General features: G+C 44.5%; 1 protein-coding gene across 1 annotated transcript in view; it reads right to left on the bottom strand.

The window, feature by feature from the left end:
- Positions 1-23,181, bottom strand: part of PIP5K1B (phosphatidylinositol-4-phosphate 5-kinase type 1 beta) — a 74,520-nt gene extending 51,339 nt beyond the window's left edge. The window contains exons 1-3 of the mRNA XM_056848978.1: positions 23,076-23,181; positions 20,544-20,612; positions 2,402-2,532 (exon numbers count right to left, since the gene is read on the bottom strand). Of these exons, the coding sequence (XP_056704956.1) occupies positions 2,402-2,532; positions 20,544-20,612 (200 nt within the window). The 5' untranslated portion in view covers positions 23,076-23,181. The remainder of the gene's footprint in view (positions 1-2,401; positions 2,533-20,543; positions 20,613-23,075) is intronic.
- Between the last annotated feature and the right edge of the window lie 3,122 nt (positions 23,182-26,303).

Here is a 26,303-nt window from a genome sequence, read left to right as displayed (position 1 = left end):
GTTCTTCTTGTGTCCGAGGGCGCATGATTGTGTTACTACTCCATCGGACATGAAATCTCTCCTGAGAGAGAGAAATCTCTCTCTCGCCCGTTGTTTGTGGTGGCTATTTTGGCAACCAGGTCTTCTCCGATTGCAGAGAAGATGAAAAAAGGGCAGGAAGACTAGATAAGTACAGAAAGGAGGAAATTCTTAGAAAAACAAGGTGTTCAGTAATAGAAAAGACTTAGTGTAAGTGTAGGACAGAATAGAATAGAATATTAGGTAAGAAGTCGGGGAAAAAGCCTCTCTAAACGAAGCAGCTCTGCTGCAAGACTGCTCTCCCCAGCAAAGGCAGGAGGAAAACTGGAAGGTGAGGTCATTTCCATCCAGGAGACAAAAAGTGAAAGATTAGATCCTACCTCCCCTGACAATGGATAGGAAATAACCCAACGCTGCCTTCCCTCAGAGCGAGAATGCAGCTATTTGGGTTTGGTACATCTGCTTGCAGATGGCAGGTGGTGGTATTCTGAAGGCAGTAGTAACACAATCTAGCACGTTATTCCAATCATCTTGCATATCTTTTGATGTTTCAAACATAGCCTTTAGAGTACGAAAATAAAACTGAGAGTTGTGAAGCTTTCTATATTGGACGCATCTCATAGAATCATAGAGTTGGAAGGGACCACCAGGGTCATCTAGTCCAACCCCCAGGCCCTGCACCATGCAAGAAATTCACAACTACCTCCCCCCCACACCCCCAGTGACCCCTACTCCATGCCCAGAAGATGGCCAAGATGCCCTCCATCTCATGATCTGCCTAAGGTCATAGAATCAACATTGCCGATAGATGGCCTCTCCTTAAAAACCTCCAGGGAAGGAGAGTTTACCACCTCCTGAGGAAGCCTGTTCCACTGAGGAACCGCTGTGTTAGAAAACTCTTCCTAATGTCTAGACGGAAACTCTTTTGATTTAATGTCAACCCGTTGGTTCTGGTCCGACCTTCTGGAGCAACAGAAAACAACTTGGCACCATCCTCTATATGACTGCCCTTCAAGTACTTGAAGATGGTTATCATATCCCTTCTCAGTCATCTCCTCACCAGTCTTCTCCTTCAACCTTTCCTCATAGGACTTGGTCTCCAGACCCCTCACCATCTTTGTTGCCCTCCTCTGGACACATTCCAGCTTGTCTACATCCTTCTTAAATTGCAGTGCCCAAAACAGAACACAGTATTCTAGGTGAAGTAAAGCGATACCATCACTTCGCATGATCTGGACACTATACTTCTGTTGATACAGCCCAAGATCGCATTTGCCTTTTTAGCTACCACATCACACTGCTGACTCATGTTCAGGGTTTGGACTGCTATGACCCCAAGATCCTTTTCACACACACTACTGCTAAGACAAGTCTCCCCCATATTATAATTATGCATTTGATTTTTCCTACCTAAATTTCCAAGTAAGAACAACACATTTTTTCTGTAAAGATAACATACACCATGACAACTAGCGGAAGTTTCAGAACTGCTCATGTGAAAGGTATATCTCAGTGAAAAAAGAATTGTCATAAAGGCATATCAAGAGAAATTCACAGCCAAGGAACTAAGTGCTTCACACCTTTTAGGGCTGTTCTGAAGTGTCTCTCAGAACTATGTTTTGTCTAAGCCTAACCTCCTTTCCCCTACCGAGCAACTAACCAAAAACCCCTTCAACACTGATTATGGGTCAGCTTTATTTAGTCTAATAGATGAATCTGGATGCTCCACAGGTTTCTATGTGCTGTATGCACTAAATGATAGGACTATGAATGATAAATGCTATTAAATTATGTTAGGAAAATGGAGTAGTCTAGCTGATTTTCCATTATAGCAGCATCCATCACCATTCGCACACCCACCCATACAAACTCCTTCCTCAAAACACAGATAAATGTCACCTTCACCACTGATGAAAGAGGAGGGTGGGCCTTATTTGATCACCAAAAAGAACTATGCTGGGAATCATGGACAAAGGCTATGTGGGATGGAGGCTGTAGTAAGAAAGGGAATTCAGTGAGATTGACTGAAAAAAACTGGCAGGATCCAACCCATATTCTAACCATAAACTGAACTTGTATTTTAAATTTGCATTTGTTATTGCAAAATTATATTCCACAAAACATAGACTCCTACTGAATCGTCATTGTGTGTGAAATTATGCCCTTTCAGCTATTTCTGATATAATGCTCACAAAACAATGCTTCTTTTCTTGCAGCAGGAAAATTTATGATTGTTCTTCAACATACATCAACGTACTAGAAAAAGTAATACAATGAAGCCAAATAATTAATTATTTGAAGGAACAATGGAAGTTGTAGTACATGGATAAATAATACTGCCATGCTTTAGTTGGAGAGAGAAAAAATCTAATGTTGGCCTTACCTGGGAAGAAATACACTTTCTACTACATAGAAGTCTTGCATAAGAACATCTCTGTCTGGCTTAGAGGTGAGGTTACCCACAGTGTAGCCTATTCCCAGTTGTATGGCACCTTTAATAGCTGAGGATGCAGTCTGAAAAGAAACAACAGAACATTTTCAAGTACTAGCTTGTTGTAAATGAGTTCCCGCACATGTGTTTGCACAATACAACATTCCTGGGAATGTTGGCTTCTCACCACCTATAGTTCAAAATAGTCTGTCTTGAAATCCAAAACATTAGTTGGAAGCTACAGCTTCAGAAACTATTAGTCCTCAAAAATCCCATATCACAACTGTGAATTGAAAGTCCAGCATTTAAGAGATGTTAGGATACTTATATACACAGACGTGAGCTGTGTGAATCACTGCTTGAAAGCTGGCATCCAACAGATATAGAGAAAAACAATTGAGGGAAGATGGGTGAATGGTTCTAAAACTCTCCCCAAATAATTAAAACCAAAATACAGGCCGAGTATTTGCTTAGTGATTCTGGATTTACCAGACAGCTGATAACATCCACCACATTCCTGAGCCTAGATTGGTTCCCTCTATAGCAAGAAGTCTCTAACAACTCTTAAAGTTTTGGAGGAACCGTAATAGCTTCCACACACCATTATATTATTCTAGCAAGAAAGAAGAGGGGGAAATGCTCAGCTCCCCTGCTCTCCTTTCTCTTGAGCACACACACCTCCAAAGCTCATTCCCGTTCTTTTAGAGCTGTGTCTATTTGTTCACCTGTGATATAAGAGTTCTTGGATCCTCCATACTATGGAGGTGCCCATTACCAATTAGTTTATGCGGGCAATAGGAGAGTGGAGAAGGCAGCTAATGAGTGACAATCAGTGGACAGCTCTGATTGGAAAAGGTGACTAACAGGATGAATCTGATGGTTACATCAAAGATGGTGGATATATTCCTTGTCGGGAAAGCAAGTGCTGGCTGGGCCAAGAGTGGCTACCATTAATGCTGTGTTGGCATCTTACTGAACAACACATTAATGAGTTGAATGAGACACAGTAAGTCAAGGAAAAAGCAAGTAACAGCCACTGTTAGTGAGCTGTTGTATAAGAAGGCTGAGAACCAAGTGGGAAGCAAGTTTACTTTTAAAAGATTAACTTTCATGCTTACTGAATTGCGTTTGAAAGGCTGAGAGCTTTTCATGGGTTTGTACTTGTCAAACTTTAAAAAAAGATCCCATGCTATTCCATTAAGTACAGATTATTCTTTTATTAAGGAAAGTAAAAGCTAAACATTCCTACAAATCTCCTGAAAATTTTTTCTCCTGCCACTTCTATCTTAGATAACTAAATGATACAGAGAACTGTATCATGATAATTTTATTGAGCAAATTTTATTGATAAAATGATAATTTTATTGAGCAAACTTGTTTATAAAAACATTGCAAGCTTTTAAACTTGAATACTCTTCAGAACAAAATTAAGTGAACTTGACTGTTATTCAGCCATAACTTTGTGCATACCTGGCTGCACATGATGCTCTTAAAACCAAGAAAAGATCAGTTTAGCTAATTAGATTACATAGCACGAGGCCTTTGACAGATACATGGTTCTGCTTACTTTAAGCCCTAGAAATTCAACGTTTTTTAATCTTTTTATGTTCCTTATGTTTCTTATCCCTTCCCTGTTTCCCTATCCCTCCCTCCTTTCTTGGTCCAAGACTGTGGTCATAAACCTAATAAATAATTTGTTGTAAATTTGTTGAAACTCAACGTTACAAGCCAAAATATAATAGAGCCTTGTTTACTCACGTGAGGGCTCCTTCTGTTCTGGGGTCTCCAGGCATCTTGCAGTAGCGGGTTTTGCCGTCACGTGCCCAGGGAGGCAGGACTAAAGTTTTTAACTTCCTGTCTTTCTGGGCGGGAAAACCGCCTGAGCCAGTTTGCGGACTCACCGAGCTAATAAACATGTAAGTATAGAAACAAACCACACTACAAGAAGAAACATCTGGAAAATAGAAAGGTAAATGAAAACCCAGAAAACACATGCAATCACAAGGGGTTCCCTGGCCTATTGGGAATACAGCTGGTTTGGAAAAAACTATAGACTTCAGCTTAGACTAAGTCTGAGGCAGGATTCGTCCTATGGAGTGAGATTTTGCAGACGTCTTTTTGGGATGAATACTCTTGGGCGGGCAAGATGCCCTTCGACCCCAGAACAGAAGGAGACCTCACGTGAGTAAACAAGGCTCCATTCTCGTTCTGGGTCTCCAGGCATCTTGCAGCAGCGGGATCTCCAAGAGCTAGACCGTTTGGGTGGGCCTAGGATTCATCCAAGACGTGCTGCAACACCCTTCAGCCGAAGGATGCATCAGCAGAAGACATGGTGTCTATTTTATAGTGTTTTATAAAGGTGGAGACCGTGGACCAGGTGGCCGCACGGCATATCTCCTCCACGGAGGCTTGCCTGTCGAATGCTGCCGAGGTGGCAGCACTGCGTACGGAATGAGCGGTAATTCCAGTTGGAACCGCGATCTTGCTGGCCTTATATGCCTCAGTTATGCACTGTCTGACAGCACAGCCAATAGCTGCTCTAGATATTTTTAACCCTTTTGACGGGTTAGTCAAGGAGATAAACAGTGAGTCAGATCTCCTAATGGGGGCTGTGCATTTTAAGTACACTCTGAGGGACCTCCTAAGATCCAGATTGTGTTTACTCCTTTTCCCTGGGATGGTCGGGATTGGGGCAAAAGGAAGGGAGATTAATTTCCTGCTTGCGGTGAAAAATCGAGTTGACCTTCGGGATAAAGGTGGGGTCGGGTCTAAGTACCACCTTGTCCCTATGGAAGGTGCAAAAACCTTTTCGGGCCGAAAGGGCCCCGAGTTCGGAGACCCTCGGAGCAGAAGTGACTGCGGTTAGAAAAATAGTCTTCATCCTCAATAGGTTCAGGGGAATCTCCCGAATAGGCTCGAAAGGGGGTCGTGTAAGAGCTGACAGAACTACGTTGAGCCGCCAGGTAGGAAAACAGTGCACTGGAGGAGGTCTAGTCTGGAGCACTCCTTTTAGAAAGGATTGGATGTGCGGGTGTCTGGAAAGGGCCGTGCCATCAATAGAGGGAATGACCGTAGACAGGACGGCTATCTGCCTGCGAAGAGTGGCTGCCTTGAGACCCTTTTCCGCACCCTCTTGAGAATCCTGGGTAGGCCCGGAGAAAGTGGATCCACCTGTTTTCTTCTACACTAGAGGGAAAATGTCTTCCTGGAGAAATCATAAATTCTCCTGGTGGAGGGGTTTCTGGACTCGATCGTGGTTTGGACGATCTCTGAACTGTAGCCACAACTCAGGAGACGGCCCCGCTTAATTTCCAGGCGGTCAAACGAAGCCATTGAGGATCTGGGTGAAGGACAGGTCCCTGGAGGAGTAGGTCTGGCACAGGAGGGAGCTCCCATGGTTGTTGGACTGAGAGCTCCTTGAGGCTGGGAAACCAAGGTCTTCTCGGCCAAAAGGGAGCAACTAAGATAATAGTGGCTTTTTCCTTCCTGATTTTCCTGATGACTCTCGGGAGTATTGGAAGAGGTGGAAAGGCGAAGAGAAGTTCCCTTGGCCATGGAGACATCAGAGCGTCCAGAGCTTCTGCTGCTGGGTGAAAGTATCGGGTGAAGAAGCGAGGTAGAAGATGGTTGCTCGCTGACGCAAAGAGGTCCACTGAGGGTCGGCCGAACCTCTTCATTATTTGTTGGAATATGGACTTGTTGATCGACCATTCTCCCTCGTCAAGGGTCTAACGGCTCAACCAATCGGCTTGCAGGTTGAGGACTCCTCTGGTGTGTTCCTCTGATGTGTTCCGCTGACAGCGAGTGAATGCGAGACTCTGCCCAAGAAAAAAATCAGTTCCGCCTCCTGGTGTAGCTTCGAGGACTTCGATCCCCCCTGTTTGTTTATGTGAGCTTTGGCACTCACATTGTCCATTCGTACAAGGACATGCCGGTGAAGGAGAAGGTCCTGGAGGTGGAGTAGGGCTAGGCGTATAGCTCTGAGCTCCAGAACATTTATGTGGAGCTTCTTCTCTGCCTTTGACCTGGGCAATGAGACTCTGACATGTCGCTCCCCAGCCTTCTAGGCTGGCATCTGTGTGGATCTGAACTTGGTCCTCCACACTGAAATATAGACCCTTGCTGAGGTTCTTTTGGCTGCACCACCACTTAAGGCTGAGACGGACATCGTTGTCCAGGGGGATGGGTTTGTCCCTCTTCCTGGCTATGAGGTGTTGGTGAGGTTGTAGCAGACGTTGCAGCGGCCTCACATGAAACCTGGCCCAGGGAACACAACTCAGGCAAGATACCATTATTCCCAGAAGCTTGGCAAGAAACATCACCCCTTTTGTTCTGGACTTCATAGTGTCTAGAACGATGGACCTGATCAGTTCTACCTTGTCTGGGGGAAGGATGGCTAGGCTTTTGCTGGAGTCTAGTATTACTCCGAGGTGCTGAATTCTCTGGGTTGGGAGCAGTTGACTTTTTTCTGAATTTACTAAAAAGCCATGCTCTGTTAGAATTTGAATCACTCTGGATGTATGCTCCCTTGCTGCGTCTCGGGACCCAGCACAAGTTAAGATGTCGTTGAGATAAGGAAATATCTTTATCCTTTCCTGCCTCAGGAGTGCCACCAGTGTAACTAGGACCTTGGTGAAGACACGTGGAGCTGAGGTCAGGCCAAAAGGGAGGGCTCTGAACTGGAAGTGCCTTCCTTCATAGGAGAATCTCAGGAATCTCCGATGTAGGGAAGAAATGGGTATGTGCAGATACGCTTCCTTCAGGTCTAAGGAAGTAATGAAATAGCCTGTCTGTAGAGCTTCTATCGTGGACCTGAGAGTTTCCATACGGAACTTCCTGTACTGGACAGACCTGTTTAGGTGTTTTAAATCTAGAATGGCCCTCCATTCCCCTTTTCGCTTTGGGACTGTAAAAAATATCGAATAGATTCCGGTACCAACTTCTGGGTTTGGAACGGGTTCTATTGCCTGGATGGAAATTAAGTGGTTTATGGCATCTAAGGTCCTGAGATGTTTTTCCTTTTTCAACAACCTTGGGGACATTACTAGTGTGTCTGTTGGAATACTGGTGAATTCTATCTGGTAGCCTGTTGAGACTACCTGAAACACCCATGAATCAGTGTAGGGATGTGCCCACCTCTGGTGAAAACATTGGAGTCTCCCCCACACTGCCATTGTCCTGGCGTCATTGTCTAGAATTTTTGGAGAATTTGTCTCCTTTGCTGCTGTTGAACTGCTGTTATCCCTGTTGGGGACGAAAAAACCCTACCTCCTCCTCTACGAAAGGAACCTCTATTGTTCCAATTTCCCCTGTGCTGGTCAGGTCTAAAGAGCGCAAGGGAATGAAAGGATCTGAAGCTAGGAAAGGAGGAGGAGTGGGACTTGCCTTCCTTTCTATAGGACTTAGGCAGTATCTTTTTCTTATCTTTGTCTTCCACAAAGTCTTTCCCCAAACAATTTTCTCCCTAGAAAAGGATAGGAAAGTGTGAGAGACTTCATTTTGAATTCGTTCTGCCAGGGACGTAACCAAAGGGCCCTTCTAATTGCCACATTGGAGGAGAGGGCCTGGGCAGTGAATGTCATGGTGTCAAGGGAAGAGTCTGCCATGAACGTAACCGCTCTTAATAGTCTGTTGAGGCCCTCAGCTATTCTGCGATTCTCCCCAGTGTAAAGCTGTGCTATCTTCCTGGCCCAAACTATAGAGGCTCTGGCCATAATGGAGGTGGCGGCAGAGGCCTGAATGGCCAGGGCGGAGGCATCATGGACTTTTTGGGATAGTAGTTCTGCTTTCCTATCCATGGGATCCCTAACGGTTCCCATTCCATCCTCAGCAGGTAAATCTGGGGAATGGACTGCCGCAACAGGGGCATCTATTAATGGTGTTTGCAGAAGTTCCATCGCCTGGGGCACCATTGAATATAATTTCTTGACACCAGCTGGAAATTGTCTGTTAGCCAGAGGCTTATCGAATTCTGATTTGACCGGCTTTTCAAAAAACTCTGGGAATGGGATGGCGTGGCTCTGGGACCGGGATCTGGGAAGAAATTCCTTGGTTCCCTTCTTTCTGGCCTTAGGACTGGGATCCGGGGCTGGCTCGGGATCCTCATCCAAATCCAGGGCAACTAGCGCTTTGCTCAATAAGGCCTGAAAATCCTCTGAGGGGAAGAGCCGTGGCTGTTGCTCTTCCAAAATAATTAGATTTTCCTCGTCTGAGTCAAATTCGCCATCCTCTCTGCTTTCCCTATCAGAATCTGCCCCTCCCCCCCCCGAGGGCACAATCCTCCCTGAATTGGTAAGGGAGGCCCTGGAGAGGAGCCTTCATGGCTGCCTTGGTGGGCCATCTGGATACGGATGGGATAGGCTCTGCCATAGAGACCTGGCTTGTCTCTAGAACTACCCTGAGGAGTTGCGTTTCCTTTGGCTTTAAGGAGGGGAGACAGGGAGTCACTGAAAGCCTGAAGCATTTGAGACTGTCTATCTAACACGCCACTAAAAAGATCAAAAGCCTCCCCCGAGACAAAGGTAACTCTGGTCAATTACATTACCCGTGAGTTGGTCAGCTGGGAGAGAATTGGAGCCGCCAGTCCCTGCAGGGCCATCCAGCCTGTGTGCTGAGCCGGCTGACGCAGCTCGGCTCCTTGCGCCCTTTTCAAGCGGCTCAACAGAGCGCGCTTTTTTAGGCGCGCTGGGGCCCTCTACGGTTGGCTCCGCGGAACCACAAGAGCGGCCGTTGGAGTCCTCCCAGCGACCTCGCCCTGTCGAGGCAACGAGGGCTCGACCGCTATCCTCCTCAGAGAGGAGTTCTTCCTCCGATTCCCTCCTTTCGCTCGTCATTGTTCCCGGGAGCGAGAGGGGAGGGGGCAGGGAGGGGGAAGAAGAAAGGGAGGGAATAGAGTCTTGGAAGACGGAGAACGGGGTAGAAGACGTACAAGGAGAGGGGCTTAAGCAGAGGAGGACGGGGGATTGAAAAGAAAGTAGATCAAAAATTCCTAACGCACTGGAGCTCGGTGACAAAGCTACCTCCCTAGAGCAAGGCAGGACGGAAACTGGCTCAGGCGTTTTCCCGCCCAGAAAGACAGGAAGTTAAAAACTTTAGTCCTGCCTCCCTGGGCACGTGATGGCAAAACCCGCTGCTGCAAGATGCCTGGAGATCCAGAACGAGAATGACTAGGAAGTGTCTCTACTACCTGGGTTTCACTGAACTCTTATAAGAAAAAGAATACAGAAGGTACAGCCCACACATGACAGGACTGCTCCTGAGCAGGTGGAGCATAATTCAACAGAGCTTGCAGAACAGTAGAAAACAAACACACAGTGTTTTCCTCAGTGAACTCTTTTGAAAGTCACAAGAGTAAAGGCTTAGCACAGAAAATGGTATTTTCATTAAAAAGGTACATTGTCTAGTTTCAGTTTAATGATCATATAAGAAACAATGTCCTGATGGGTCATTAGTGTGTTATTATTTGAACTAATTAAATTAACATTGAAATCTGCATAAATTCCTAATAGCCAATTTACTAACTACAAGACAAAGTTGGTAATTCCTGAACTTATACTTTAATTGGTAAAAGAATTGCATGATTTGCTCAGAAATTCCTCATTTCTTCCTCTGAAAAGGTCACTTAATAAAAGATGTCTTGCATGAACACTAAATTATGTAACTTTAATTAGACTTTGTTTCAGACAGTCGGAACCTTTTTCGGTAACTGAGCATGCCAAATTGCCGCAGAAAATAGAAGCTAATTGCAAAAGGTTGTAGATAAAAGAAACTGAATCCTTTCAGGAAATATATTTCACAAAAGCAGTGTGCAAAAACAACTGAATAAAATATATGAAATGTGGATTCTAGTCTGTCTCTAGGCAAATAGTATACTAATGTGGGAGGATTTATTTGACTAGTTAAGGTGATGATCATAAAGTCTTAGCAAGGAGAAAAACAAGGCTTTATGATCATTGTAAAGTTTATCATTATTTAGGATTTCTACACTGTCTCTTCAGAGTCCTGCTTGAGGTAGTTTACAATTAAAACCACATCACAAATATTAAAAACAAGCCACTGGACATAAACAGAATAAAAACAATGCTGGTATGTTGTTGTTGCTGGTATGTAAGGAAGTGTTTTGTTAAACTCCCTATGTAACCATTCTTGAAAATAGAACACTAGTGGCATATTGCCAATCTAAATATCTGTTGAGAATCAAAACGTATCATAGCTGTATTCTGTAATGTACACAAGATTTCATGGACTGCACATTATACACACAACAAAATAACCCTGGCATTATTTTACCTTTTGTATCGCTACACAAAAAAGTATTGCATATTATTCATACTTCAGATTGATTGCACAAGCAATATATTGTGTTCATCAGAATCATATAGGGCTACATCTTCCAAATGCTATTCATATTTAGCCATATTTCACTCACGACTTAACAGCTGCATATTAATGATAATGCAAAATATGTCTTGTCCTCACAATCTATAACTAGTCATACTAATTGGTAAGTAACTGCTCTCTGGCTTCACTGCGCCAAACTATCACGCACAACTTCTAAAGAAGCTCACTTGAAGCAAACTGGAGAGTTCCAAAGCGTAATACAAGACACATTGCTGACAACTATGTAGTGCCATGAGCTAAGGATGTACAAGCAATCAGGATCTAATGTCCAGAAAAGCGAGAGGGAATTTTCCCTAGGGAGGAAAGGAAGAGGAATTTCTCAAAGCAATTTGTCAAAGCATCAAAGAGCATTTATATAGATTCTTACATGATGAGCAACTCCAAAACCATAAAGAATAAAAAACAAGAGATACCCAAGGATAGTTTCAGAGGGTAGCCATCTTGGTCTGTAGTAGAACAGTTAGATTTGAGTCCAGTAGCACCTTAGAGATAAGATTTTCAGGGTATAAAAGTTTTGACTCTCAAATGATTACACCCTGAAAACCTTGTTGGTGTCGTGGGCCAGAGGCAGGGAAGCAGGGTCAAGAGTGGTCCAAAGTCAAAGCTGGTTTATCTGTGGAGTTCCATTCTAAGTAGTACAAACACAGTCCAAGAGAGTACTCAGGAGTCAGTCCAGAGTCATAGACAAACAGAGTTCCAAGGTAAAGTCACAAGGTGGTAGCACAAGTTGTTTCCACACCCATCTGGATGCAAGCCTCTGCTTAAATAAGCCTAGGAGGAACCAGCTGACTCAGCACTCCTTGCTGGAGGAGACTCATTATCCTCACTGTTGTCAGCTGGCAATGCTCTTAGTTGTGCTTGCAACCTAGCACTTCTCCTACGCTCGAGTAGGACTGATCTACTTTTCCTGCGTCGCTGCTCCAGAGGCTGTGGAGGGCTGCTGTCATACGCAGGTGAGTCCCTTGCCCTGGATGGTTGTAGACATGGGGAACATTCATCTCTTTGTGCCTGCTCTGCCTGCTGTGGTTCTTCCCTTTCACTGTCTGCTGCTTTCAGGTCCTCTTCCTCAGAGGAAGCCTCAGCAGGCTGACTCATGACTGTCTCTAATGAACAGTCATGAACATGACCACCCGTAGCAGCCAGCTGGCAGTGGCCCCGTGGGAGAAAGGAGCCCTGCGAGGGCAGGCATTGCAGCTCTCACCCTCGCAGCATGGCCGGGCGCTCCTGCCCGCCCCTCCTGGCACTGCACTATAGCTTTGATCTCAGGCACTGTTGGCTTCAGCCACTGGTACGTGGCATCTTTCAGGACTGTCACAAAGACCCGTGGCCTACCGCCTTTCTTCCAGACCATTGACCTAAATTTCTGATGGTAGGAATCTGGTGAAATTTCGTACCTCCCAAGGATGGCAGCTTTCAGCTGGTCGTAAACTGCACTATCTTCCTTAGGTAGGGCTTTTAGAGTAGCCTGGGCTTCGCCCATCAGGTACAGACCAAGAATAAAAGACCTGAGGCCAACCCGCGGCTTCAGCCATACTCTCAAACGCCTCGAGATACCTATCAACTTTGTTAGGGGGACGGGTGGCATCCGTCCTGCTACCATATGGCCAGCAATACTACACAGAATTCTTAGGCATATACCACATGCCAAACCCTCCAACCCTTTCCCCAACCATCGCTTTCTCCTGTAGGTGACACACCATTGAATGATTTGCTAGATATACTATACAATCACTATCTCCAGATTTTCACAGATTTAACCACAATTCTAAGAAGTAGTTCCATTACACATAGAAGATCTAACAGTAGATGCGCCAAAAAAACTCAGGTTATGCTTCTAGTATACTAACCCAAAGAGTGATTTTGTGCATTTTCTCCATGGTAAGATGTACAAATTCACAACACACATGAAGTTCATGCAACTCAATGAGATTTAAGTTCCCCATTTGGATATTATACAGGAAATGCAAACAGAGGACAAACAAGACCCTCATCCACTATTGGTACTTCTGTGTAGTATCTGATGTTGTCCAAAGACTACTAAAGCATTCCTTCATGCACTTTAAGATTGCTTCCCTATTGTGATTTTAAACAGAAGTTATCTTCTTTCTTGCAATGTAATGGTTTTATCTTCTGCTTGCACAACACACCAACATCAGGTGAATAGAGTCAAAGGAATTATATACTGCAGTTAAAATCACATAACCTAATTTAGATATTAAATATCACACAGCATATAGTGATATTAGAATTTCTGGATCAACCAAATTGCTTTAAACATTGCAATTCCAATGCCACAGAGCAGGCCGGGTTTGAGTAACATTCTTGCTTTAGGAACTCCTGATTAAAGAGAACTATTTGTTCTCTAAGCCATATTTTATTGCAAACAGCATTCTACTAAGACCTCCACTTTCCATTCCAAACAGGCCTCTTTCCAACTTTACAAAACATAACCTCAGTGAAGTTTTTCCTTCTTTGAGCAATATTTACTTTGAATTTGGTGTACAATCTATATGTACGTTATACAAAGCAACAACTGAACGCTCAAAATCCAAACTATTGACTAGAGAGAACTGGAAATAGATAAGGGGGATGTGGGCTACCTCTTAACTTTATAGGTGTCATCTGGCATTTAATTAGAAACCACAACATACAATGACTATAAGAACATCCCCTGTGTTGTGCTGACCTTAGAATTTATTTGAATGCTCTTAGTGCAGTAATACTAGTAGTTAATAGCTAATAGTTAATAGCTAATAATCTGGTACACTTTTTAAAAAATCCCCAGAAGAAAGTTTTTAAGACAGAACTCGGATTTCATATTTTAGACAACTTAGTTTATAGAGCTGGAGATAAAGTCTGGAGAAACTTTGGATCTGACCCCATACTGGGTAGGCAGTATTTTATGCAATGCATTCTGCACGCTATGGTACACAAATGTGGCTACAACTCACTGCATTTCCAGAATACCTGCATAATTACAATTACAAACTCCAAAGGCTGAAGGAGTGGTTTTCAACCTGTGTTTTGGGGAGCCTGCGATTCTTTAGAAACTTATCAAGGATTTGCACATGGGGAGTGTTCTAATGGCTCTTCCTTCAAAGCCTAGCTCCAAGGGAGTACTGCATGTGTTCTAGAATGCACATTATTATAAACAGAATACCTGTGAGGAGCAACAACTGGTCTAGCAGTATCTTACATAAACTGTGTATGCACGTTAGCATATGCTTACAAGTCCATGGCAATATATACAGGTTCAACAGCAGAGTGTAGGAATTTCTTAGCAGACAAGGTGTCATGGAAAAGGGTCTCTGAAGGTCAAAATGTTCAAAACAACTGGTTTAGATTACTGGTGTGTCTGAGTAATTCATGATCCTGAAGGAATTAAAAAAAACTTTTAATGAGACTGACTTTCTGGTAAATCAATACAAATATGTCTTTTCTGAAGCATGTCTGTTTAGTACAGTCGCAGTAGCCACTGCAGGGGTCTGGAATGCAATCTGGCCCACGGGACAGCTCCTATGTATGCCACCATCAGTCCTAAAAGTCGTGCCAAGGTCATGACTCATGCTGATTTGGATTTGGCTCTGGCTACTTGTATCAGCTTGTTTATCCATTCCTGCGGTAGTGATAAGCAGCTGGTTGTTCTGTTTATGATGACACCCAGATGTTGTGAATGGGTTCAGCGAGCTTTTCTCCCTGTTCACTAGGTAGCTGTGGTTTACTAATACTTTGATGACCCTGGATGTGTGTTGTGCCAAAACTTCCCTGTAAGGTGCACAAATCAGGATGTCGTCCAGGTACGGGTGTACTTGGATACCCTCCTGTCTTAACAGGGCTATGAACATCACCAAGACGTTTCTGAATATGCAGGGTGATGATACCAATCCAAATGGGAGGGCTTTGAATTGATAATGTTGATGGCCATATGCAAAACATAGGAACATTTGATGATCTGGATGGATCGGTACATGCATGTTGGCCTCTGTGAAAAACATACCTGGACATAGTGCCTCTACGATAGACCGTAGCGTCTCCATACAGAAATGCTTGGCCAATATGTGCCTATTTAGATATTTCAGGCCCAGAATTGCCCTCCAGTCCCTGTTCTTTTGGGGGACCGTAAAGAAAACTGAATACACCCCTCGGAAATATTCTTGTTCTGCCACAGGTTCTGTGGCTGAGATGTGAACTAGATGTGAAATGCAAACACAAGGGAAAAGAGGCCATAGGCCCACTGTTAGGTGAAAATGGAGAAACTCTGACAGAAGGCAGAGAGAAAGCAGAAAGGCTCAATGCTTATTTTACCTCAGTTTTCTCCCTGAAAAAGAGCACAAGCTCATCTAAAAATGATAGTAGGTAAACCCCAGATTCCGGGCTGCTGGTTGACAGGAACAGGGAGGTAGCTGAGAAGCACAAGGCTGCATTGGATGAGGACAGACCCCTTGGGCCAGACGGTATGCACCCAAGAGTGCTCAAAGAACTTTGTAGAGAGCTTGCTGAGCCTTTGTCCATCATATTCCAGACCTCTTGGAAGACGAGAGATGTGCCACAAGACTGGAAGAGGGCGAATGTTATCTCAATTTTCAAAAAAGGGAGGAAGGATGACCCAGGAAACTACAGGCCAGTCAGTTTGACCTCTATCCCAGGGAAGATACTGGAGCAGATATTAAAGAGATCAATCTGCGAGCATCTGAAGGAAAACTTGGTGATCCAGGGAAGTCAGTGTGCATTTGTTCGCAACAGGTCCTATCAGATTAACCTTGTTTCCTTCTTTGATGGAGTGACCAGCTTTCTGGATCGAGGGAATGCAGTTGATGTTGTTTACCTGGATTTCAATAAGGCTTTTGACAAGGTTCCCCATGACGTTCTGATGGGTAAACTGTGGACTGGAGCCTAGGATAGTTAGGTGGATAGAGAACTGGTTGCAGAACTGCACTCGAAGAGCAGTTGTCAATGGCATTTCATCTGAATTGAGGGAGGTGTCCAGTGGGGTGCTACAAGGTTCGGTTCTGGGCCTGGTACTTTTCAATATTTTTGTAAATGATCTGGATGAGGGTGTGGAGGGACTACTCATTAAATTTGCAGATGTCAACAAATTGGGAGGAGCAGTGAACACACCAAAAGATAGAGATAGAATTCAACAAGATCTGAACACACTGGAAAAGTGGGTGGATGTGAACAGGATGCAATTCAACAAGGATAAGTGCCAAGTTCTACATCTGGGTTAAAGAAATGAGGGACATGCATACTGGATAGAGCATTTACTTTTGGGCAGCAGTATGTGTGAACAAGATCTTGGGGTACGGGTGGACCGTAAGTTAAATATGAGCAGCCAGTGTGATGCAGCAACAAAAAAGCTAATGTGATCGTGGGGTGCATCAACAGAGGCATAACATCCAAATCGCAAGATGTCATAGTTCCGCTGAACAATGCATTGGTCAGGCTGCACCGGGAGTATTGTGTGTAGTTCTGACGGCCTCACTTCATAAAGGATGTGGACAGTATGGAGAAGGTGCAGAGGAGAGCGACGAGGATGATCAGGGGCCTGGAGACCAAGACCTACGAGGAAAGGCTGAGGGAGCTGGGAATGTTTAGTCTGGAGAAGAGGAGGTTGAGGGAGGACATGATTGCTCTCTTTAAGTATATGAAGGGATGTCACTTAGGAGAAGGAGAGTTGGTTTTTATATGCCAACTTTCTCTGCCACTTAAGGGAGACTCAAACTGGCTTACAATCACCTTCCCTTCCCCTCCCCACAACAGACACCCGGTGAGGCAGGTGGGGCTGAGAGAGCTCTTAATAGAACTGTAACTTGCCCAAGGTCACCCAGCTGGCTTCGTGTGTAGGAATGGGGAAATTAACCTGGTTCACCAGATTAGCCTCCGCCGCTCATGTGGAGGAGTGGGGAATCAAACCCGGTTCTCCAGATCAGAGTCCACCACTCTAAACCACCACTCTTAACCACACCACACTGGCAGGGAGCTGTACCTGTTGGCAGCAGAGGATAAGACTCACAATAATGGGTTTAAATTGCAGGCGGAAAGGTACCGGCTGGATATTTGGGAAATTTTTTTTGAGTTGTTCTACAGTGGAATCAGCTACCTAGGGAGGTGGTGAGCTCCCCCTAACTGGCAGTCTTTAAGCAGAGGCTGGACAAGCACTTGTCAGGGATGCTCAGGCTGATCCTGCATTAAGCAGGGGGTTGGACTAGATGGCCTATATGGCCCCTTCCAACTCTATGATTCTATGTTGAATTGCCTTCAATTTTCTCTGAAATTTCTCTGGTCGAGATGAGAGTCCTAAAGGAATGAAAGGATGGGTATGTAGATGCCCTGCCATCCTTTCTAACATTTCTAGGTAATGCATGTTTCTTGTCTCTTGTTTCCACCAAAATTTTATCTAACCTATCCCCAAACAGACATCCCTCTTGAATGGGGTATGCCATAAGGATTGCCTTGGACTTAAAGTCTGCTTGCCACTCTCTCAGCCAGAGGGCTCTCTTAATGCCAGATGTAGAAGCAACAGACCTGTCTGAAAAAGTCATGGTATCCAGGGAGACATCCGCAAAAATGATTACTGCCTTCAGGACTCTATTTAGGCCTTCTGAAATCCTGCAATTGTCCACTGGCATTAATTGGATGAGTTTCAGCAAAAATGGATGTGGTGGCACTGGCTTGTATGGCTAGGGATGAAGACTCATGAGCCTTTTTAGTTAAAAACTCAGCCTTCCTATCAAGTTAATCCTTGAGGGACCCCATGCCATCCTCAGACACCAAGCCAGGGGTCTCAATGTCTGCCACTGGTGCATCTACTAAGGGCATTTTTAGCATATACATTGCATGAGAAGCTAATTTATACAACTTTGTACTAGTGGGGTACAAAGGATTTATACAACTTTGTACTAGTGGGGTACCTATTTGAGGTAGGATTTTCCCATTTGGATTTCATTGATCTTTGAAAGAACTCAGGAAAAGGAGCCACATTGTTTTGGGTATGAGTTCTGAGAAATAACTCTTTAACCCATTTCTTAATTTTTGTTTTAGGTTCTTCCAGTAACTTAGGCTCTTCATTAAGATCTAGAGCCAGCATAGCCTTAGAGAGCAGTCCCTGGAATTCTTCAGGGGGAAATAGTCTGGGCTGCTGATCTTCCACAAAGGAGGGCTCTTCTTCTGAGTCAAATTCCCCCTCCTCTCTTTCATCCTCCTCAGTCTCTGGGTTGGAAAGGGGAAAATCGGCCCAGTAGCTGGACTCAGCCCCAGTACGTGTAGCTTGCATTGCTGCCTTAGTGGGCCACTGTCTACCCACAGAGTTGTTAGTCTGGTAGTAGTTCCTCTCCTCATTATCCATTAACAGGAAGGTTGGGGGAAAACACTCCCAGGAGATCCCAAGGGGCCCAACTGGGAGAATGGAGGTATTCAGGGTTGCATAGCCTGAAAGGCTTGCCATTGCCTATCCAAGGCCATGTGAATAATGTCCACCACCTCTGTATGCATGACTGAGTGTCCTCCCACCGCTTCAGCCAAAAGGGGGGAAACAACATTACCAGCAGTAGACGCTGCCTGTGAGGAGGAAGGGTACAGAACGTTTGGTGCCTGTGGCTGTCTCTGCATTAGCAGTGCAGCCTCCGGCGCCACCACAGACATTTTGCCACTGCGCCCTTTCTTTTTGGCGCCAAGCTGAGCCAGCATGTCCTTCCATGCCTTCTTCAAGCCTCTGGGCTCCTGACTGCTTTCCTCCTCCTCTGCTGTCTCTAATATACCACAATTGCAGCTGTTAGGGGCTTCGATGTCATGCTGAGTGGACTGAACCAACCCAATCTCATAGTCTTCTCCGGATAGAAAGTCGTCCTCGGCTTGTCGGTGTTCAGCAGCCATTTGGCTCCAGACAGAATAAAGGCAATGTAAAGAAATGTAGAAATGAAAATAGAAGGAACTAGACGTTGAAGTATAGTTAGTTAGAATAATAGAAAGTATAGCAAGTAGAGTAAGTTGTATAGAGAAAAGGTAAGCTAAGGTCGATTTTCCCCCCTTTCCCCTATTCTAAACACAGAGCTGTGCAACTAAGCTGCTCTCCCCTCAGAGGCAGGACGGAAACTGGATCCACCAGGGCGATTCCCACCAAGGAGACAGGAAATGAAGACTGGTCCTGCCTCCCCAGAAGAGCAACAGGAATCACTCAAGCTTCCAAGATGCCCTTCCCTCAGAGGAGAACTGTGACTAGCCCAAGGTCACACACAGCTGGCTTCATGTGTAGGAGTGGGGAATCAAACCCAGTTCTCCAGATTATAGTCCTCTGCTCTTAACCACTACACCACGCTGGCTCAGACCGATCAGACCTGAATAGTCTAAAGAAAAAATTAAGTTACTTTCAAAGTATCAATTTCCATGCACAAGGAAATAACAGCCAGGAAAAGCAGAACACTCCTTAGCTAATATTTGTTGTTCTTAAAAAAAGAATTTAGTAGGTTTTTTCCCTCTTTTAAGTGCAAGCTCAGACGTCTTCACATCCTGCTTAAATCAGAACACTGCTGAGCCTAAAATTCTGCATGGTCATGTTGTCAAATTGATCCAGTAAATAATATGCCAATTTTAATATTCCTCTTTTAATTACTTAACTACCTTATCTTTTGCACACCGTAGCCATATTAAATTTATGCCTAGAAAATATTAGACCAGATTCAACAAACACTGTACATTTGCACAGTATAGCGAGTAGTTCAAACACAGGCTACATAACATATGCTAAACTTAGTGGCACTAGACTAGATAGAGTTCAGTTATTCAACATGAGAAATGCTGAAAACTAATTTTTCCCAGAAGCAGAAGTAATCTCCTGAAGAATTATGGGGAACCTGTTGCAAATGACTCCCCTGTCAAGCCATTAATTCAACACTAACAGTGCAATCCTAAAGACACTTTCCTGGGAGTAAGCCCTACTGAGTAAGATGTTAAGTAGACCAGCCTAGGATTGCTCTGTAAGACAGTGATGTTCACTACTAGAACCATGCCAATGCTTTTGGACCTCTGCATGAACTGAGCAAGCCGATATACTGTTCTGTTGTAATCTGCCAACACATGAACTTCAAATGGTTAGCACATTGGGGCAAAAACGTTGCAGTGAAAGGCAAACACCCCACACTAGAAATCTGCCTCTCCAAAAAGTGCTGTCAGTCCAAATAAGAACAAGTTTTTTATAAAGACACCAAATAACTCTGACATCTTCGCCAAAAGATTCACAGCAACATCTAATTAAACTTTAAGTCAAGTCAGGTGGGTCATGGAGAAGCCACAAGGATATTGGGATAATAAACAAACAAAAAAACATTACACTACCCAATGTCAGGGATTGGGCTCCACACACAACTCAAAATACCCTTAATTTTTTTCCTGCAAGCAAGGATCAAGAAAGTTCCATCCCTAGCTGTTTTCCTTCCATGCATGCTCTTTCCTGCAATGACTTGAACTGGCACCCACAACTGGCACAGGTAGACTACTGAACATTAAGCATATCATTAAGAGGATAACATGCAAACTGTTGGGATCTATGAAAACATCATGACTATCAACTTTCCCATGCTCAACACAGAAAAAATATATTCATTTTGATACATCTCAAATAAACAAAAGAATTTAGACAGAATTCTGTACAGGCTGGCTTATAAAGAAAATAATCCTGACAAAAAAGTACATGTGTAACCTTTTTATATGTTTTCTCCTCATTTTGTTTTCCAGAAGAAGGATCTCCATTTTCAGTTACAGACTGCATCTGAAAAGAGAGAATAAATCAAGTAGCAGGGTTTGAAAATGTTACACTAAGTCGACTGCTTAGCAAGACATAGGGAAGAGCCTCCCAATAGCAGGGACAGCAAGAAAGAAGTTCACATGCCCAATGGTAGCCGCTGGATGTAAGGGGGCTTCTCTTCCCTACATGTATAGCAGTAACTTGTGCATATGGCAAAGCAGATCCATGCATAGGCACATTGTTTCAGATCCTATTTAAAAACAACTTATTATTTACTATAACTAGTGCTGATGAACTGCTTACCCATGGTTAAGGGGGCAGAACAAGGAAATCCGTTCTGAGGAGGAAACTGTGAGTGCAGCTGCGGCACCAGCCCTTTGTTTCTGTTTCTCCACCGAGTATGACTTGCAGCGGAGTTCTAAACAGAGTTCCACACTTCTATGCCCACTGACTTTAATGCACTTAGAAGAGTACAACTCTTCTTAAGAGTTTCACTGATAGTCTTATCTGGCCTTACATGGAATGCACATTCTCAGGCCGTGCCAAAACACTGGGGCATTCTTCACGGTAGATTTTGCTTCTGTTTTGCCACGGACTAAAGAAAAACACGATTTAAATGTTTTTTTCATGGCCGCGATTTATCCCCATCAATTATCTGTAGTTTTGGTTTTTCATGGGAACAAAGCACGCTGTATTTGACAACGGTTTGGTCTGTCCCTTTTGCAGGAGCCCTCCCCTTCCAACAGGCTCATTGTTTATGCCTGCCCCCAGCTCCGCCCCAACTCCGCCCAGCAGAATACCTCCTGCGGTTCACCAGCCCCAGCGCAAAAAACAAGCCCCAGTCCCTCTGGTCTCCTCCATTTTTCTTCCACCCTCGCTCTGTTCTGCTTTGGGAACAGTCAGATTCCAAATTGGGGGGGGGGGGAGGCAGCGCTTTCCTCAAAGCTTCCCTCTATTTTCTATAGATGTGGAACCCATTGCCCTTTAATGATAGACAGGATTGGGGGGGCAGGGAATCCATGTGCCCAGAGAAGTGTTTAGCTGAAAGTGGGAATGGGGGGTGGGGGGAGAGGAAAGAAGGCCCCTGGATTGCACGCTGGCCATGATCCAGCCACATTGCATCGTGAAAGACAGGAGGGCTCCTAGTTTGCGTGCCAGCCCCGATCCAGCCAGTGTGCATGGCGAGGGGGGGGAGAGGAAAGAAGGCCCCTGGATTGCGCGCTGGCCATGATCCGGCCACATTGCATCGTGAGAGACAGGAGGGCTCCTAGCTTGCATGCCAGCCCCGATCCAGCCAGTGTGCATGGCGAGGGGGGGAGAGGAAAGGCCCCTGGATTGCGAGCTGGCCATGATCCGGCCACATTGCATCGTGAGAGACAGGAGGGCTCCTAGCTTGCGTGCCAGCCCCGATCCAGCCAGTGTGCATGGCGAGGGGGGGAGAGGAAAGAAGGCCCCTGGATTGCGCGCTGGCCATGATCCGGCCACAGTGCATCGAGAGAGAGGAGGGAGATAAGAGGAGGCTGGCCGCCCCTCTTCAGAAAAGTGATGGGAGGGAGTTTTGACTTGGGTTTTCCGCTCTCAGGATGCACATGTTCCCCATCCGATTTCTCAAAAATCCCCCCTCCCCTTTGGGGCAGAAGAGCCAACAGCCTCTTCTCTTGAAGATCCCCCCCACTGCCCTAGATTGAGCTGCCGCCACCACCACCCCCAGCGCGCGAGGAGCACATGGCGTGGCCCCGCCAGTCTCCCCCTGGAGCCGTCCGTTCAACGTCCCCCTGGGCTTGGAGGTGTGGGCCCAGCTCCAAGACCCATCCCGGGCGAGGGGCGGGGAAGGCGTGCGGGGATGGAGGGAGAGAAGTGCCAGGATTCTAGGCAGGAGGGCAGGCAGCCAAAGGGGCGGTATTCTTGTCCGAGCGCAAAACTCCCCCAGCCAATCACCGTTCTTGGGGGAGGAGAAAGGAGACGTCCCGGGGAGCGAAGCAAACATTTTTTCATGGGCATCCGCGCAAGAAAACACGTGTTCACAGGAAAGATTGTTTCAAAAGTGGTTTGGATTGCCTCTCTTTTAACCCGGCTTATTTTGCTAAGGGGGGAAACCACGGATCTGCAGTGAATAACCAAAAATAGACTCCGATGCAAATCAGCATCGAAACAGCAGCAAATGTCCGTGAAGAATACCCCACTGCTTTAACAAACAATTTCTAGAAAAGCTACAATTTGGCTTCTCGACAGATTCTGTAGGAAATTTTTTTATTTGTGCGCTACAGACACTGTTAATCAAGAAATACAAGCTTGTGATTTAACATTTTTTACCTTCGAAAGACCTATGTTAAAATGAATAATTACAAACAAAGCAGCAAGGTATTGCATGAATACTGCCCCTTCATTTTGCAGTGTCATGAATATTCCATCTTCCTTTTCCAAGCAACATGTGAAAAAGAATTGCCCATTTAAAACACTGGTAGCTTTTTATGATAGTTAACTCACCTTGCTTAGCTACGTTGCAAGTAATGTGAAGCTGAGAGGGACCGTCAACCCATTCATTGACGCTGTTTGTTTTTCTCAGTTCCTTTTAAAAGAAAACAAAATTAAACACTTTGCTAACTGAGACTGGAATCTAATAAGTGGTGAATACCTATAATGCTGGTTGCATATTATGTCAATCAATACAGTCTTCCTTTGAGTGTTCTAATATAGATTTTGTCCTAGATGTAGTCTATGACCTTGTTATAAAATATTTATATAATGTAGAAAATTAACACAGCTTTGTACAAACTGCAGTTAACGTAACACCTGTCTCAAAAGCTTTACAAAGAAAGGTCATGATCTTTTTTAAAAAAAGGACTTGATGGGCTTTTTTATAAACCTGGGCCATGTCTGCACTGCACGTTTGCAGCTCCGAATTCTGCAGGCTTTCCCTGCATGTTCCCACTTCAGCTCACCCGAAGGATTCCGAGAACGTCTCCAGAGTGCAATTTCGCCGCGTTAAGCGCATCCGCTTATACGGCGAATTAAAAAAATAAAGCGTCCTCCACACCCGGTGCCTTTAAGTGGGAACATGCAATGCATGTTCCATCCACTTCCTGCTGCCAGCCAACCCCCGCACTCCCCCTGCCTCCCTTACTAACGCAGGACCAATCGCTGTCCTTGCTTGGAGCGCCGACTGGGCATGCGTGGAGAGAGTGCCGGTCTGGGCTTATCAAATGCAGCGGAGAAAGGCGGCGCGTTGGGAACAGAAATTTAAACTCGTCTTGGATGCTTTCGTACTGGACGTGTGTAAATTGTGAGGTAAGTTGCTGGTGTGTTCACGGACCTGGTTAGAATTCTTTCCTGAGAAACTGGTTCTGCAGTTCCTGCATTCTGTAAGTGATCCAAGTTATGAAAGAGTCAAGCCAATTGATGTATAAAACTGGTCTGTTGCCAGGTTTGTGTATGCATCTTCCGCCACCCCTTCTTGCATAGAAAAATCCAGTTATCCATAGCTTACAAAAGCATTTGTGTGAGAGTTAATCTGAGTTAGCCCCAGCCCTATGGAGAAAGACACACAAACCCACCCTCTTTTATTGGGCACCCTTGTTCTGTTCTTTGAGCCCAGTTAGCCTACTTCCAACCAGAGCAGTAGGCCGCCAACCACCTCAACAGGCTCATATACAGTGCATGTATACATACAATCATGCAAAAATAATCAGTTTTGTTCTCACTTTTAAGTCTCCAATTACAACAGCTGCCCAGAGGAAAATACCATTCTGATATGGTTGGTAGGATTCTAGTGCAACTGTTTTTCTTTCTTTCTTTATGGCTGGTGAGATCCCTCTCACAGCAAGAAAGAAAGAGTGTGTGTAAACACAAAAGCCACAAAGGTCCCTTCTCAACTAAGGTAGTTTCTGCATCTCCTGCCTGTCTCTTCCCCAAGGAGAGCACATGTGTGCACACAAAGGTGAAACAGTGCCTTAGTGAAAACCAAAAGCTGCTGTCAGTCTGCAAATGTGCATTGTCTCTTTGGGGAGGGGGGAGTTCATGAACAGGGTCACACCTCAGATAACTGTTACTTGCCATGAGCAGCTAGGGGAGAACCTAATAACAAGGTTGCACTGAATTCCTGCTTTTAAAAATCTTGCTATGATAACTTAAATACCAGTTGTCATACGCTAAACCTTGCACATAGTTGTTTCCGGCTTTGGAATTTGAGACTTGTATAATAGTAACTGTAGGCCATTTTATATATACAGCTTTTCTATATAGATGATGCCCCCACAAACCCTAATACTACTTAACAGAATTCTCACTTCCAAATTCTTAGAATGCTACACCAATATTTGGAAATTGACAGCCATAGTTTTCTTTCTATCAGAGCTGTACATGTGTATTTCCCTTCTGGAAAGTGATTTTGTTTTTCTCAGGTAGGCAAATTCAACTAAAACACTATGTCTCCAAAAAGCACTATATATGTATTCTGCATTAAAAAAAAAATCTGCATTCAAAGCTTTAAAAGTTTAAATCCCGTGGAAAGGATAAATCCTTCTAATGCCAGGAAAGCATTTTCCTGCATATCACAAGACCTTTCTCATTTAACATCAGATCTAATTATTCCCTATATTATTCCCTGATGTTTCTTAATGCAGTCTTTAATAGGATGCTTCCAAAAATGGAAAAAAACAACTAAATAAATGTATTACTACATTTTGCACACTCACAAAAGATTCATGCACTAAACTAAAGATGAAAGCCCTCAGATAATCTAGAATATTTGCAGCAAAACTGTTCAAGAAGCTTATCTCAAGGAAATCTTCACACTTTATGTTTAACATCAGGGAAGAGCAGCTCAAGCAGCACGTTTTACAGAATACGCAAAAGACTTCCAACTCAATGCCAGGACATTTTTCCAGTGCAGAAAAGGATGCTCCCATATCCATCAAAATGACAAACAGGGTACATAAGCAATCCCTCTTAAAGAAATTTCTACTTTCACAAGTTTCTTGGACAGAACTTCTGAACTCCATCATTTTTCCCCTTGTGCAAGAGAAAATCTGGGTCTCTGCTGGCACTGCACAGCAAACCCCAGACTCACCTGGGAGTGGGATTGTGGAGTGGGGCTGGGGACTCATGCAAAAAAAAAAAAAAAAAAAAAAAGGTACATTTCGGGTTCGGGTTTATTGGGCCCAATTTTTTCCCATACCAGTAAAGGGGTATTTTGGCATTACTTCTGGGTTTACCCAAAGAAATCGGGTCCATTATAAGTCTATGGGGATTTTTTTCAAAGTTCCTGTGGGGATACTTTTGGAGGTAGTCACCAAATTTGCAGCGTGGCTGCACAGGACTCTCCTTAGATAGTCACCAAAGTTTGATGAACTTTGGGACAGGGGGTCTAATTTTATGGGCCAGCAAAGGGGTGGCCCCCATCTTCTAGGCATTTGTGAGCCAAGCTGTCCCTCAGTTTTCAGGTTCAGAAGTTCAGCGTCGCCAAGGACTGGCAGAAAGAGCTGATTGGCAGGCTGGTGCCTCAAAGTCTTGGGGTTCCCTTCGTATCTGGGGGCACATAGCATGATGACCATGCAAATTTGCTTCTAAACTGAGGGAAAAGGCTTAAATGCAAGAAAAATAAGGCACAGAAAACATTTCTTTGGTGGCAAATGACATCCTGTGAACAGTCCTTTATTATAGTAATCAAAAATCAGATTTCAAGAAATAGTCACAGTGCGGGGAAATGAAGCCTCT

The sequence above is a fragment of the Euleptes europaea genome, chromosome 4 (genome assembly GCF_029931775.1).
Source record: "Euleptes europaea isolate rEulEur1 chromosome 4, rEulEur1.hap1, whole genome shotgun sequence".
Taxonomy (NCBI): Eukaryota; Metazoa; Chordata; class Lepidosauria; order Squamata; family Sphaerodactylidae; genus Euleptes; species Euleptes europaea.
Note: the sequence above shows the minus strand (reverse complement) of the source record. Positions and strands in the feature narration are given on the sequence as shown.